At 34.2% G+C, this 12,352-nt stretch overlaps 2 protein-coding genes across 3 annotated transcripts; both read right to left on the reverse strand.

The window, feature by feature from the left end:
* Positions 1–1,612: 1,612 nt before the first annotated feature.
* On the reverse strand, positions 1,613–6,523 carry LOC142626465 (lipase). 2 transcript variants are annotated; one of them, XM_075800293.1, is made up of 11 exons: positions 6,266–6,523; positions 6,108–6,177; positions 5,340–5,431; positions 4,769–4,834; positions 4,585–4,632; positions 4,387–4,454; positions 3,687–3,759; positions 3,450–3,611; positions 2,519–2,713; positions 2,336–2,424; positions 1,613–2,073 (listed from the first exon to the last, which is right to left on the reverse strand). In XM_075800293.1, the coding sequence occupies exons 2-11, from the start codon at positions 6,172–6,174 to the stop codon at positions 1,860–1,862; spliced, it is 1,074 nt and encodes a 357-aa protein (XP_075656408.1). In that variant the 5' UTR covers positions 6,175–6,177; positions 6,266–6,523; the 3' UTR covers positions 1,613–1,859. The 2 variants fall into 2 exon arrangements, with proteins under 2 accessions (XP_075656408.1, XP_075656409.1); XM_075800294.1 differs by having other exon boundaries at positions 6,308–6,448.
* Positions 6,524–10,545: 4,022 nt separating this feature from the next.
* On the reverse strand, positions 10,546–12,331 carry LOC142626367 (U4/U6 small nuclear ribonucleoprotein Prp31 homolog). The gene has a single exon (XM_075800189.1). It carries the CDS (start codon positions 11,911–11,913, stop codon positions 10,711–10,713), a length of 1,203 nt encoding a protein of 400 aa, XP_075656304.1. The 5' UTR covers positions 11,914–12,331; the 3' UTR covers positions 10,546–10,710.
* Between the last annotated feature and the right edge of the window lie 21 nt (positions 12,332–12,352).

Here is a 12,352-nt window from a genome sequence, read left to right on the forward strand (position 1 = left end):
AGTTTATGGTTTCAGGATTCATGTACTTTAATCTAGGTCTATACATGCTTGTTACAGAAAACAGTTGATCATATACATTTAGTGTTTTATGGTAAACTTTGTTCTTTTAGTGATCCCATGTGTTCTTCCCCCAGCACTGTCACGAATGTAGACATTTCAAAAGTCTCCAACCAAACACAACATGGTTTTTAGCAAGAAGTGGAACATTAAAGCATAAAAATGAAGATAGAAGTGAGATCTTTTGTCTTTATTGAAGATAAATTTTATTTCATGTAACAGTACTCAACTTTTAATTAATTTGTTTATTATTCATAATCATCTCAAAAAATTTTAGACTGAGGCTTGGTTGATACTTCTATTGTTGTAATAGCAATCCAATCTCGAAACCAAATCTTGTCAATGTGTAGCAACATTATACATGGATTTAAAGTAGGTTCGAATTGGCTCAATTGGTAAGGTCAAAGTCTATTATCATCAAACAAAAGACCTGAGTTCAAATCTCACCTACACCAAACTTTTTTTTTTTTTTTTTGATATTGGACTTGATGATCAAATTAATAATCACCATAAAGCAAATGCCAAAAGTGTATACACACATGGTTACAAAGGCTTAGCCACAACTTTACATCCAACGTTATGGTAATGCAAACAAACGATATTAAAATTTTGATATGGTTGATCTTTTGAACAACCAATATTATTATAATGGTTTATTCTGCTTATGTTTATTTCTACTCAAGCCTTTAATTTTTACAATAAAGAAGATTTTTGGGCCAATGTAATTTGTGTCGGTAAATCCGTATTTAAAACCCTATCTCCAGTGTAATTAAGTTGTAATGTTAGTGTCTACATTAGGGTTTGAAGATCAACATGGAAGACACAAAAATCAGCTCAAGAGAAAGAGTTTTAGTTGCCTCGACACATGCTTAATTGTAGCTCGATCAGTCGAGCTTCATTAAAAAAACCTCAACTTCAAGCTCGACACCACTAGATCGATCGAGCCTCAAAATACTTGTTTTCTAAAGTTGCAACCAATTATGACTAAGGCCTAGAAATCTATGCACTAGGTTCCACAGCATATATAAACTTATGTTAGATCATTATAAACATAGAGAGAACACTGTGTAACGAGGAGATCTTGTTGGGACAACTACGCGCTTGTACCAAGATCAAAGAGTGTTCATAGTGAAGTTCCTACACATAAACTAATACAATCAAGTTGTTGCAGTGAGTTAGACACAAATTGAATATTCATGCACCGTTGTAGAGATCCACAAGACAGGAGTCAAACCAAGTTAGAGCTTAGTGTGGTCCCGCGAGTAAGTTCTGCTGTAGGGAGCAATACAAGGATTGGGATAGTCTTTATTGTAAACTTCCATTTTGTCTTTAATGGATTCTTTAGTTTGATGGCAAGCAACAAACCAACCACGCGTAGGGTTTTTCAGTTTTCAGTGTTAAGTCAATGCGGGTATTGTGATACCAACTCTCCAGGCAGTTCTATGATCTCATCTATCCTATCTTCATTTCTGATCTACCCCATCCTCTTGACAAGAGCAAAAAAGTGAGTCTATTAAGGGCCACACCATTCTTTATATTAAATGCTCCACAGAAAGGAGGGAATGAAATCAATAGTGATCATATTAACAAGGATGAAGATGTACACAATTCGTATATACACAAATTTCTTTCCAGCCCCAGCCCTTTGCAACAATATAATCAACTGCCAAAGCTCTCTGGAAGGGCACTAAACCAAAAAAAAAAAGGTGAAAACACTGTGTATGGGGTATTAAATTAAATGTTAATTCATATAATAGACCTCTCTAGCTATCTTGCAAGAGATTTCATACTCCAGCCACATCTTAAACATTTTTGCCCCCAGTATCTGACTCTGTATTCATTTTAATAACTTGTGTTGCAGGATTTCTGGATAAGATGAAGTTTCCTCCGAGATCAGTTGTACCATAATCCACCACAGGGGGTTCCATCACAATTTTGCATGTCCCTGGTTCTCCGGACATTAATGCAACACCATAATAAACTAAATGGTCTGAAATACTGGTCCCGGTCACTGACCTGCACAACATAGCCAAAGAATTTGTAAAATTCCTCTCTTCTCAACGAGATAAGCTTTCTGTACCAATTCATTATGTTTTCCAATATGATGGAAGGGAGGGGGGAAAAAGGATATAAACTTTGAATGACTGATGAATATTCTAATTTCATGAATTCATTAATTAAAATAAATTCCCAATATCAAAACACTGAAGGAATTAGTTAGGTTTAAATGAGGGGTAGTCTCTTCAATTATCTAAAGCACATCGTAAGAGACACACACCTGCTACAAGATGGGTCTTCTCCAGAACCATCACAGACCTTCTCAACATTATAAACAAGACTTCCCAATCCAATGTTGTAAAGCCACACCTTAAAAAAAAACGTTGGAAGCAAATGAGGCATAATAAAAAGATAATAAAGCATTACTACATAATTCATCACTTCATTTGGGAAATGGATATACCTCTCTTGGGAAGTGGTGGTATGTCTTTTGTGGAAAATAAGGATAGTATGGAGGCAAATGAGGCACAATATCATGCTCATTTGTGACTCGAATTGTGTTTGGGACAAGCTTTCTATAGTAAGATGCAAACACTGCATTACCAATACGGGGTTGTCCAAATGTCATAACTTGAACATCCCGGGCTTCATGATTAACCTGAAGATAAACAGAAAAAGAAACAGCTCAGCAGGCAGTGGCAATAAATCAAGTAACAAACTCAGAACTTTATTTCAAAACATGTTTCTCAAAACTTGAACTTCAAATATAGTTTCAACAACAGCTATGGGAGACACACACACATTCACACTTACATATATATTGACAAGTAGCTATTGGACAAATAAATTTTGAAGGAGTGAAATGATTAATGAATAAAGTTGTATTCATTTAAACTCCACTTTCAATAGATTATATGAAATACAAGTCAACAATTACTGAACGAGAAAATGGAGTACCACAAGTTCCACATACAGTTAACCATCTCAAATGAACTTTGGTTTGACTATCCAATGCAAAATATAATAACTAAGTAGCAAAAATAAAATCGTATGAAACTTAATGCTAACAATGGAATTTGGGACCAGATAATATAACATGCATAAATAAGTCGAAAACTTTTTCACATGTCAAAGAGTCAGGCCACCATTTTCCATGTCCACAACACATGGTAGCCAGTACATACAACCTAGCTCATACAAGAGATCCTAAAGAACAGTGCATATTCAAGTATTAAACCCTATTCAGCATTTGTAAAGAACCTCAGAGCAATGGAAACAACAACAATAGTAATGGACTGTACTAAGATTATTAAAATTATTTTAAAAAATAAAAACCACCCCCTGAATCATACCCCAAAAAAATCCCAGTTGAATGAAGTCTTATTTATGATTACCTTTAGGTCAAGCCCACAAAATGCGGCCATTGCCCCTCCCATTGAATGCCCTGTCACCATGATGGGAATGTCTCCATAGCACTCCTTTGCCCTTTTAACAGCATTTAAAATTGCAGGGCGTAGAGTTGTGTTGTGGTAAGCATAATAAAATCCACGGTGCACCTAGAAAGAATGAAAAAGATCATGAGAATTGATACTGTTTAACTCCAGTAAAAGATATATTTCTGCAATACATACCATTGCATCGTCCATGCCGGGGTAATTCAAGTCAAGCTGTTTCCAATATAAGTCTTCAATCCAATTCATTATGCTGTACATATGCAATTCAGCCATTTTTTGACAAGTAATAAGAATTTATTGATAAAGAAACAAGAACTCTATGTTCACGATGATGAAAAGTAAGTAAAACAATTACAATCAAATCAACATGAGGGACTAAAAGAGAGCTGGGAAATCAAAAATAGAAGTACAATGTGTAAAACCCGAGATCAATCCTGATTATCAAGGACTTCAAATGATCAAAAGGTCTCTTACCATTCTCACAAGTGCAGTTGTTTCATTCCTTCCACACTAACCACATCAGACACAATGGCACCAAATGCCAAACATCCAAGAGATGTTTAACTAACTAGTTTTGCTAATCAAACAGGAGAGAGACAACCCTCTCCGGCATCACCCATTGATCCCAAACATCTGAAACACTACACTCCATAGTGCATGAGCAAACTCACAATGAAGCAAAAGATGGCCCACTGATTCCCCACAACACTGACACATACAACACCAATTGACTACGGAAAAACCCCTTTTAACAAGATTATCAATCGTGAGAACCCGACCCCAATAGCACAACAAATGGACCAGCCCCTTTTCCTGACAGGACTGAAAAACATCATTGAACAGAGTTTATGAGTAAATAAGCCAGAAGGATATCTACCTGTGTTCCTGAGTTCCTCTAAATGCAATCACAACAGCATTAAGATCTTTTGCCACTCCAACAAAACTCTGCAGTAGATCGTCATAGTATAATCAAGTAAATATCAAAGGCAAAAGAAAAATTTTGAGTAAATAAATTTCAGTATAAGACCAGGAAAAATATTATATAAATTAAACGCAGTGTACTATAAGAATGCACCTGTAAGCAATGCTGAATGTCAACAACCAACTCTATAACTTCAAATTTCTGTTTCAATCAAAAACAGTATTAGGCCAACTTTTTTAATTAGGAAAAGTAAAAGAGACCAACTTCTAGCAAGCATGTAACTCAAAGCTTAGTTTTGCAAATAGTTGAAAGAAGTTGATAAAATTAATCTCAGTACCTCTATCAGACCATCACATCTTGAGCACGTCCAAGTAAATAATTGTGTCATATCTGTCACGTACACCTGCAAGAGCAAAAGCATCAATCATTAATTTGATGTCATGTAATCTCTTGGCAGTATTATCTGATATTAAAAACTTTGAATTGCAATTTGGAGCACCGTGAGATTGACTTGCTGCAACTAGATTTACACCACTTTGACTCATGCCAAGAAAGAGTGTGATGACCAGAGATTAATTTTTATGTACGAATACCTTAACCAAATGGTTTGGTTTCTCCATTTGGACCAAGGTCAACAACATATTTGTGAGAGTTTAGATTACAGGGGATATATGGACTTGTCTATTATACCATTAAAAAATAGAAGGGTAGAGTAAGTCAACTGGCTAATTTAGAGCTAAGCTCAAAACTTCTACACAACTCCGGGAACTTCCAATGCCACCTCTTATTAGATATGGAAATCTTGATCAACTCGAAAGACTTGAAACACTCCATGTTAAAGCTACAAGCGAATTGTACGGTTTAAAAATGTCCCACTAATGATTTTAAAAAAGTATTCTAGAACTTACCGCAGAAGCATACTCCACTAATATTGTGGCCAGGGTATGATTGTAATCGGATTCATGAGCATGGCCCACCTTGTGCTTGAACAACTTAAGCTCTACAAGTAAAAAAGCCAAACCTCATTAGAATGTGTCACAGAATACAGCAACATACATTATAAAGTAGAATGATTAAATATGCAATTAAAAGAATAAAAACCACAATTAAAAGAATAATAAAGCCTTTAACACAGTTAACTAATCGTGATTATCCTAATTTCAAATGCAAATTTGTTTCTGTGATTTAAATCGCTAGTATCAAGTGGAGAAAATAGGGTCAATCGAAATCTCTCTAATTAAACAAATCACTTGAAATCATCCCTCAAAGTTTGCCCGACTCAAGGAAATTACTAACAATAGAATAACGGTTAAATGATTAAACCCACCATTTCCTACCAGCATAAATTTTTGGCACAAGCAATAATTTATCATGGTATCACAGCAATGGTACATTAATTAAATTCACAATTTCCTAACAGCTTAATCTTTTAGAACAATTAATAGTTTATAATGGTAAAGATACGGGCTTGCACTAGGTCCAGCAACTATAATATCAAACCCTATACCTAATAATCAACAAGAAACTACTCCACATATTAACACCTCCAAATGCATAATAATTTCCTCACAGAACCAGCTAATCAAAAAAGAGAACAAAAAAAATAAAAAACCTTATATAATTGATAACACAAATTTATAAATTCCATTATCAAAAAAATTAAATTAAATTGTTACCTCTCGCACTAGAAGAGGCAAGAAGACATGCAATGATCGCCCATATTAACCACCTACTTTTCCCCATATTCTGTAAAAACAAAAATAAATAAAAATTAGCAAAAAAAAAAAAATTTGGGGGTTTATATATTTTCTGATTGACTTTGATTAGGGCATGCCTGAATTGACTTTTTTTTTTCTGAATAGGAATCAAAAGGGACCTGGGTGGACCCGACGGCACGGTGAATTCGGAGCTCCGGAGGGAAACCGGGTTGTGTTATCCGTACAACCAGAGTGAGAGATTTCTAGCTACGGTCCCTCCGGTAGTTATGGCAGAATCGGCGTGTGCTGAGAGACTTTCTATTGGAGAGAGAGAGAGAGAGAGAGAGAGAGTTGTGGAAGAAAAGAAAAGAAAGGTGAAATTCGAAGACGGAGTCGTTTTGTACCTTCTTTATTTTTATTTTTTTAGCTTTCTTTCTGTTGATTACCGAAATTGCCCCCCAGTGGATATTCTTTGGATATAGACCGTTGATTTTGTTGTCGTTTTGTTGGCTATGACCGTTGATGCTTGGAAGTGAGAGATCAGGGAGTGTGAATGTTAATGTATTCACTATTTTGGGTTCGGTAGGTACGGGGTGCTGTGTGTGTTACTTGTTGATACTACGAAGAAGAAGGTACACGTTGGAAATGTTGGTGGCTGTTAATATAATAGTCGTGGCGTGTTTTGACTTTTGAAGTTAGGTTGCGTTAACGGGTAACTTATAGTGTCCTTTAACAACAGCTTTCTATGCATCTTTTTTTATTTTTTTTGTAACTTTTTATTCTTTTTGATTATTTTTTAACAATTTTTTTAATTCATTTTGTCAATTCTTTCAATAGCCTTTTGTCCTTTTTATTAGGGAAGGAAAATCTTAACAAGCACCGCACAGTGTGCTTATTAACATTTTCCTTTGAAGTTTAGATAGAAGAATGGAAGAAGAACAGTTGAGTTTGGGTTATTTTATGAGCAATGCATGTAGCATAAAACAGTCACGTAACTTTGGTCACAACTTGATACAGGGCAAAGTTTTAAGTGGTAAATAAAAAATTGTAAATTTATATGGATTCACTACTCAATCACTCATAACTCATTATATAATAAAAATTGTGTGATTATTTGTGTTCTTAGCATATTTCTTATTTTATCATCAGACAGGAATAGTTTTGGCCTTTTATGTGGGTTTGAGGTTGAATTTGAGTTGGAGTTGAGTTACTTTTACGGTGTTTAGTTCCGTACTTTCTCTCTCTTTCATTTGTTTGGAACATCCGTGTTTTTTTTTTTTTTTTTGTTAATATGTGAAATGAAAAGTATCTCATACAAGCTATATTTGCTGTCAAATGTCAACTTTTATGCCACTATTTTTTTTCCTATATATATCTTTTAAAAATAGTTATATAAATAAGTTTTAAAAATAAAAATAATAAGACCATCGCACATCCTTGGTGTAATAGTTACTCCACAAGTATAAGTACTTGTAAGGTGTAGGGGCAAGGATCAGGGTTCAAGTCTTCATAAGGGAGTTTCACACACATATACACTTAGATTAGGCTAGAGTAGAATTTCTATCTTGTATAAAAAAAATAAAAAAATAAAACAATATGACCCATTAAGGAAAAGAGGGGTCATTTAATTTATATATATATATATATAATATTTTAAGGTTTTAAAGTTTGGGTCAACAAATTATACATGACCCTTTCAAAATTGAAATTTGGTGATCCTCCCCCTCTTACCTTTTTTTTTATATTATATTTTTTTGTTGAATGCCTCCCCCTTTTACCTAACAAATTCTTAAAATGTTATGCATATTAATTTTATTGGCTTTTATAGTTTTATTTTTAAAAAATATTCAAAAGACTTTTTTTTATCTTTTTAAAAAATTCAAATGATTGTTTATTTGACACTTCTTGTTTGTTGTTTAGTACCTACAGACTACAGTTTCTCCAAAAAGTTTGGAGTTTTGAGATTTGGTTGTTATCATGGTTTTGAAACCAAGAATCGTAAAATTTTTATTCAAGATTTTTAAGGTCAGATTATGAATCCTATTTGGAACCATCTTCAAATATTCTTTTGCATATAGCCTTCATTAGCTCTTGTGGGTGAAAAAAAATCACATTATTATCACGTGACTACATTAAGAAAATTCACCAACTGATTATTTTTATTAGTCGAACAAGAATCATGCGATTTTTATGTTCAAAAGAGCTAACGAAAGTTAATCTTGTGGTTCAATTAGTGGATATGAAACCTTAGTAATTTATTAGAAAGAATTGAAATCTAAAGAGATGTTTTTTACAATTGACCTAAATATTAGGGGTATTATTACAATTAGAAAAAAGTTAACGAATGCCTTAAGAATATTGGTTTAGAAGCTATTGTTAAGAAGAAAATTTATGGAAAAATGATAAGAGTAATTAAAAGTGAAATCTGACTAGATGTATGCCTCAGTGCTATCTGCTGTCCTTGACTCCTTGTCCCTATGGGGTGCTGATTTGGAAAAAAATAATTCAAGAGGCCGTTAGATGCATTTCCCTTGAGGGTAGATAGAACTTCATCAATCCTAAAAAAGCATCATAATCTGTTTTCATGATATATTTGGCAGGGCGCATTTTGGTCTGCATAGTTAGATTAAAAGCTGTTTCTAAAAGCAAATACAGAATTTGGGTTTTCAATCATGGACTGCCACATCTAATAATAAACTCTAAAGAGCACATTTCAAAATCAAAACAAAATGCCATGTTTTGGTTTTATCAAGCACTGTAACCAAGAAAATACTCGTGGACAGGGAACTATAATGCTACTAACATATACATAATATGAAATGAGTTAAGGCAGCTAAGGAACAATATTGGTAAAAGCCTTAAAGTAGAACTGTAAATAAGTTGAACCATAAAAAGATGGCAGCAATTCTATGATTTTACCCCTAGATGCAAATTGCATATGTTTTCAAAGCAATCCAGATGTAATAGGCATCAATTGGATATCCCCATAGGCTTGACTTGGTTGTTCTTGTGATGCAGGTACCAAGATATCAAAGTCACCACACCACTTCTTGATCAAGTGAAAACATAGATAGAACTACCATGCTCATCTTTGAATTCAAAGAGCATAATAGTATAGCAGTTTTTTTTTTCTTTTTAAATTCCTTTTCAAATTCAAAAAAACTAATTGTTGGAACAATTGTTTAGTTCTATTTCAGATATGCAGTTGCTTAGCAAAAACATAGAGAGGTCAAGATCTTAGGCAATAGCAAGAACTGACAATACATTACACAAAGTTTAACAAGACTTATCTCAACAACAATAAACAATAACTTATCATTATTGTTAGAATAATGGTTATATGCTTAAATTCGCCAAGTATTTTTACAGATTAAGCTTTTGGGACAAGTGGTAAATTATCAATTATTATACCTAAACCCTCTTAACAGACTAGCAGGACAACTAGGAAAACAAGATTACAGCCTAAGATTTCCTTGAGGAAAAGGACAGAGTAAATGGAATCCTATGAAGAGTAAGAGTATCTTGATATGAACAAAGTTCTCCACTCAGTCTGCATTTTTATCACTTACAAGGCCAATGAAAAATAAGACAGCTACAACCACATAACATACAGCCTCATATTACATCCAAGACCACCTTAGTTCCATGCAACACTCAAAATTATTTCCAAAAAGAGAAAAACCCAACCAAAACATTACATAATCAACTAGTGTTTAAGTAAAAATTTGCAACAATTTATCAGTTAAAATCACCAAAACATGAAGTATTCATGGGAAACAAGTCTAAATTTGTAAGTGAAAGCAATACACATCTTAAAAGATCATTAAATTTTTTCATAATCACGTTATTAAGGAATTATTCGTTCAGGAATTGGCTCCACATGAGCTTATGTATAAGGAGGAGACTACCAAGCTTATGGCATGAGCGTGGAAGTCCTCCATTATTTTTATAACTTGATAATCTCTCTATCTAGCACTAAATTATTGGAAACCAGTTCCAAAGTTCATAAATTGGAATTCACAAACATTATCAAAATCATAAAATCAACTCACATATCATCAAGATCAAGATGTAATATTTGTCAAAGTTAACTAGCTGCAAATGGATTTGACTCTAATGAAGAAAATTGACTTTCTTTAAATAAAACCAAGTCAAACACAACATTTATAACTAACTAACGAGGAGTACCATCTCTGCAAAATCCCAATGACACAACTATATATAAAAACATTAAAATTTACTCAAAACCTATTTAGAAAAGTAGGTACTTCCAGTTCCAAAGCTCATAAGTTAGATTCACAAACATTATCAAAAACATTACATCAACTCACACGTCATTATCATCAAGATCAATATGTAATATCAAACTTTACTAGCTTCAAATGGAATTGATTCTAATGAAGAAAATTGCCTTTCATTTAACAAAACCATGTCAAACACAGTCTTTACAACTAATTAATTACAATCTCTGCAAAAATCCCAATGACACAAATATAAAAGAACTAAAATTTACTCAAATCCTATCTAAGAAAAGTAGGAACTTCCAATTCCAACGCCAAGACGACTTGCATGAACCTATAAATTAACAAACCCAATTCTTTGCTGGAAGCTTTCTCTGAACCTTCAAACCGGCCTGGCCAAGAATCCCATATCCCCTGCCATATCCAGCACCTAAATAACTCTCCTCAGGTACTCCAAATTGCACCCTATTAGCCAACTTTCTCGTCTCAGTTATCCCATAACGTTTCTTCGAATTTCTTTGTCGTTGGCCACCCCTTTTCTTCTTCTTAGAACTATAATCAAGGACAGGAGCTGGGAGTGGTTTGGCTAGTCTTGCAGGAGGAGGCTCTTGCAACTTCTCAATCGTCTCACGTATGGTATCCAACGTGTCCCTTCCCCACTTCCCCGTTGGATCTCCTTTAGTTAAATCCATACGAGCTGCTAATACAGCTTTATTAGGTAAAACTCCACCAATGCACCTCTTCAACGAAGGCCGCGTGCTCCTATAAATATCAGTTTCCTCAAGATAACCTAACAGACATGTTTTCACATTTGAGAACCCTATGTTTGCATTTTTAACAGCACCAAGCTTAACATTGCAAGGAGTATATGCCAGTGATGAAAGACCACCAACAGCAACTATAAGCTTCGCCGCAACAGTGACACCAACAATGGCTGAAAGATTCGGTGCAATATATCCCATTCTAGCCTCTAACAAGTCCAACACTCTTTTTTTCGACGAATCAAGAGCAAGAACGTAATCACATGCATGTATTGTGTCTGCTAAATCTTGTTCCGAAAGTGGTTTGCCACTAGTTGTTGATGCTGTTATAGAAACTACCATTAGAATAGCTGGGGCTAAGTTTAAGCCATCGATTACACTGATATCTGTTTCGTTACCAATCTTTTTAACAACTCGAGCGTATTCGATAGGGTCTTGAATTACAGATTCGAGTTCTGGGAATTTCTTGCAATACTTGTCGCGAATAAGATTGTAGAGATTAAAGATTTGACTATCAATCTCGAGCAACAAGTTGTTAGTGGCCACTGTAAATCGGTATTGAGCATCTGGGTCATTATCCACTGTCAATTCTAATCCAAGAGAGAAGAGGTTTTCGACTTTGGATGTAATATCTTTAAGCTTTTTTACGTGGAAATTGGAAAGAGTTAGAGATTCATCGACGATATAGAGGCAATTGTTGTTTGAGTTTTGTTGTTGTTGTTCATCATCGTCAAGTTCATTGAGATCTTCCAAATAAGCATCGTAGTCCTCAAGAATTGCCATGATGAATCAGAATCAGGGTTTTCAAGGAAGCGACAGTGTTAGATAAGAAAAAAAGGAAAACGAGAATCATAATAATAAGTTTGTTCTCCTTGACTCTTATTTTATAGTGTAAACCTTACCGAATCCGTGTAGGAAGAGGAAACCAAAACAAAATAAGAAAACGTTGGCGGTTACTTCGGGGTTAAGTCATACGTTGTCTCAAACACAAGTGTTCGTAGAAGACTAGAAGTGTCCTACGCTAATCAATCGATTTAATCCTATACTTCAGGTCGATGAGTTCAAACATTGATCAAATTATGAATGAAATACGAATATACTTGAGTCATTTATTTAAAAGATTAAAGAAATTTGACAACTAATAATACATCAAATTATTAAACGTAAAACTTATCTCCTAGTTGGGATGAGTACATATAAAAAAAAAAAAATTTTAATTTTT

Source organism: Castanea sativa, chromosome 2, assembly GCF_040712315.1.
Source record: "Castanea sativa cultivar Marrone di Chiusa Pesio chromosome 2, ASM4071231v1".
NCBI classification, from domain to species: Eukaryota; Viridiplantae; Streptophyta; class Magnoliopsida; order Fagales; family Fagaceae; genus Castanea; species Castanea sativa.

What these genes read in the sequence shown, in the direction of transcription:
- LOC142626465 (XM_075800293.1), bottom strand. Translation starts at nt 6,174, where the DNA reads ATGGGGAAAAGTAGGTGGTTAATATGGGCGATCATTGCATGTCTTCTT. An exon ending in TGCCTCTTCTAGTGCGAGAG is followed by an intron (nt 5,432 to 6,107) that starts GTAACAATTTAA and finishes TTTTACTTGTAG; the next exon opens with AGCTTAAGTTGTTCAAGCAC. An exon ending in GAAGACCCATCTTGTAGCAG is followed by an intron (nt 2,074 to 2,335) that starts GTGTGTGTCTCT and finishes TATGTTGTGCAG; the next exon opens with GTCAGTGACCGGGACCAGTA.
- LOC142626367 (XM_075800189.1), bottom strand. Translation starts at nt 11,913, where the DNA reads ATGGCAATTCTTGAGGACTACGATGCTTATTTGGAAGATCTCAATGAA.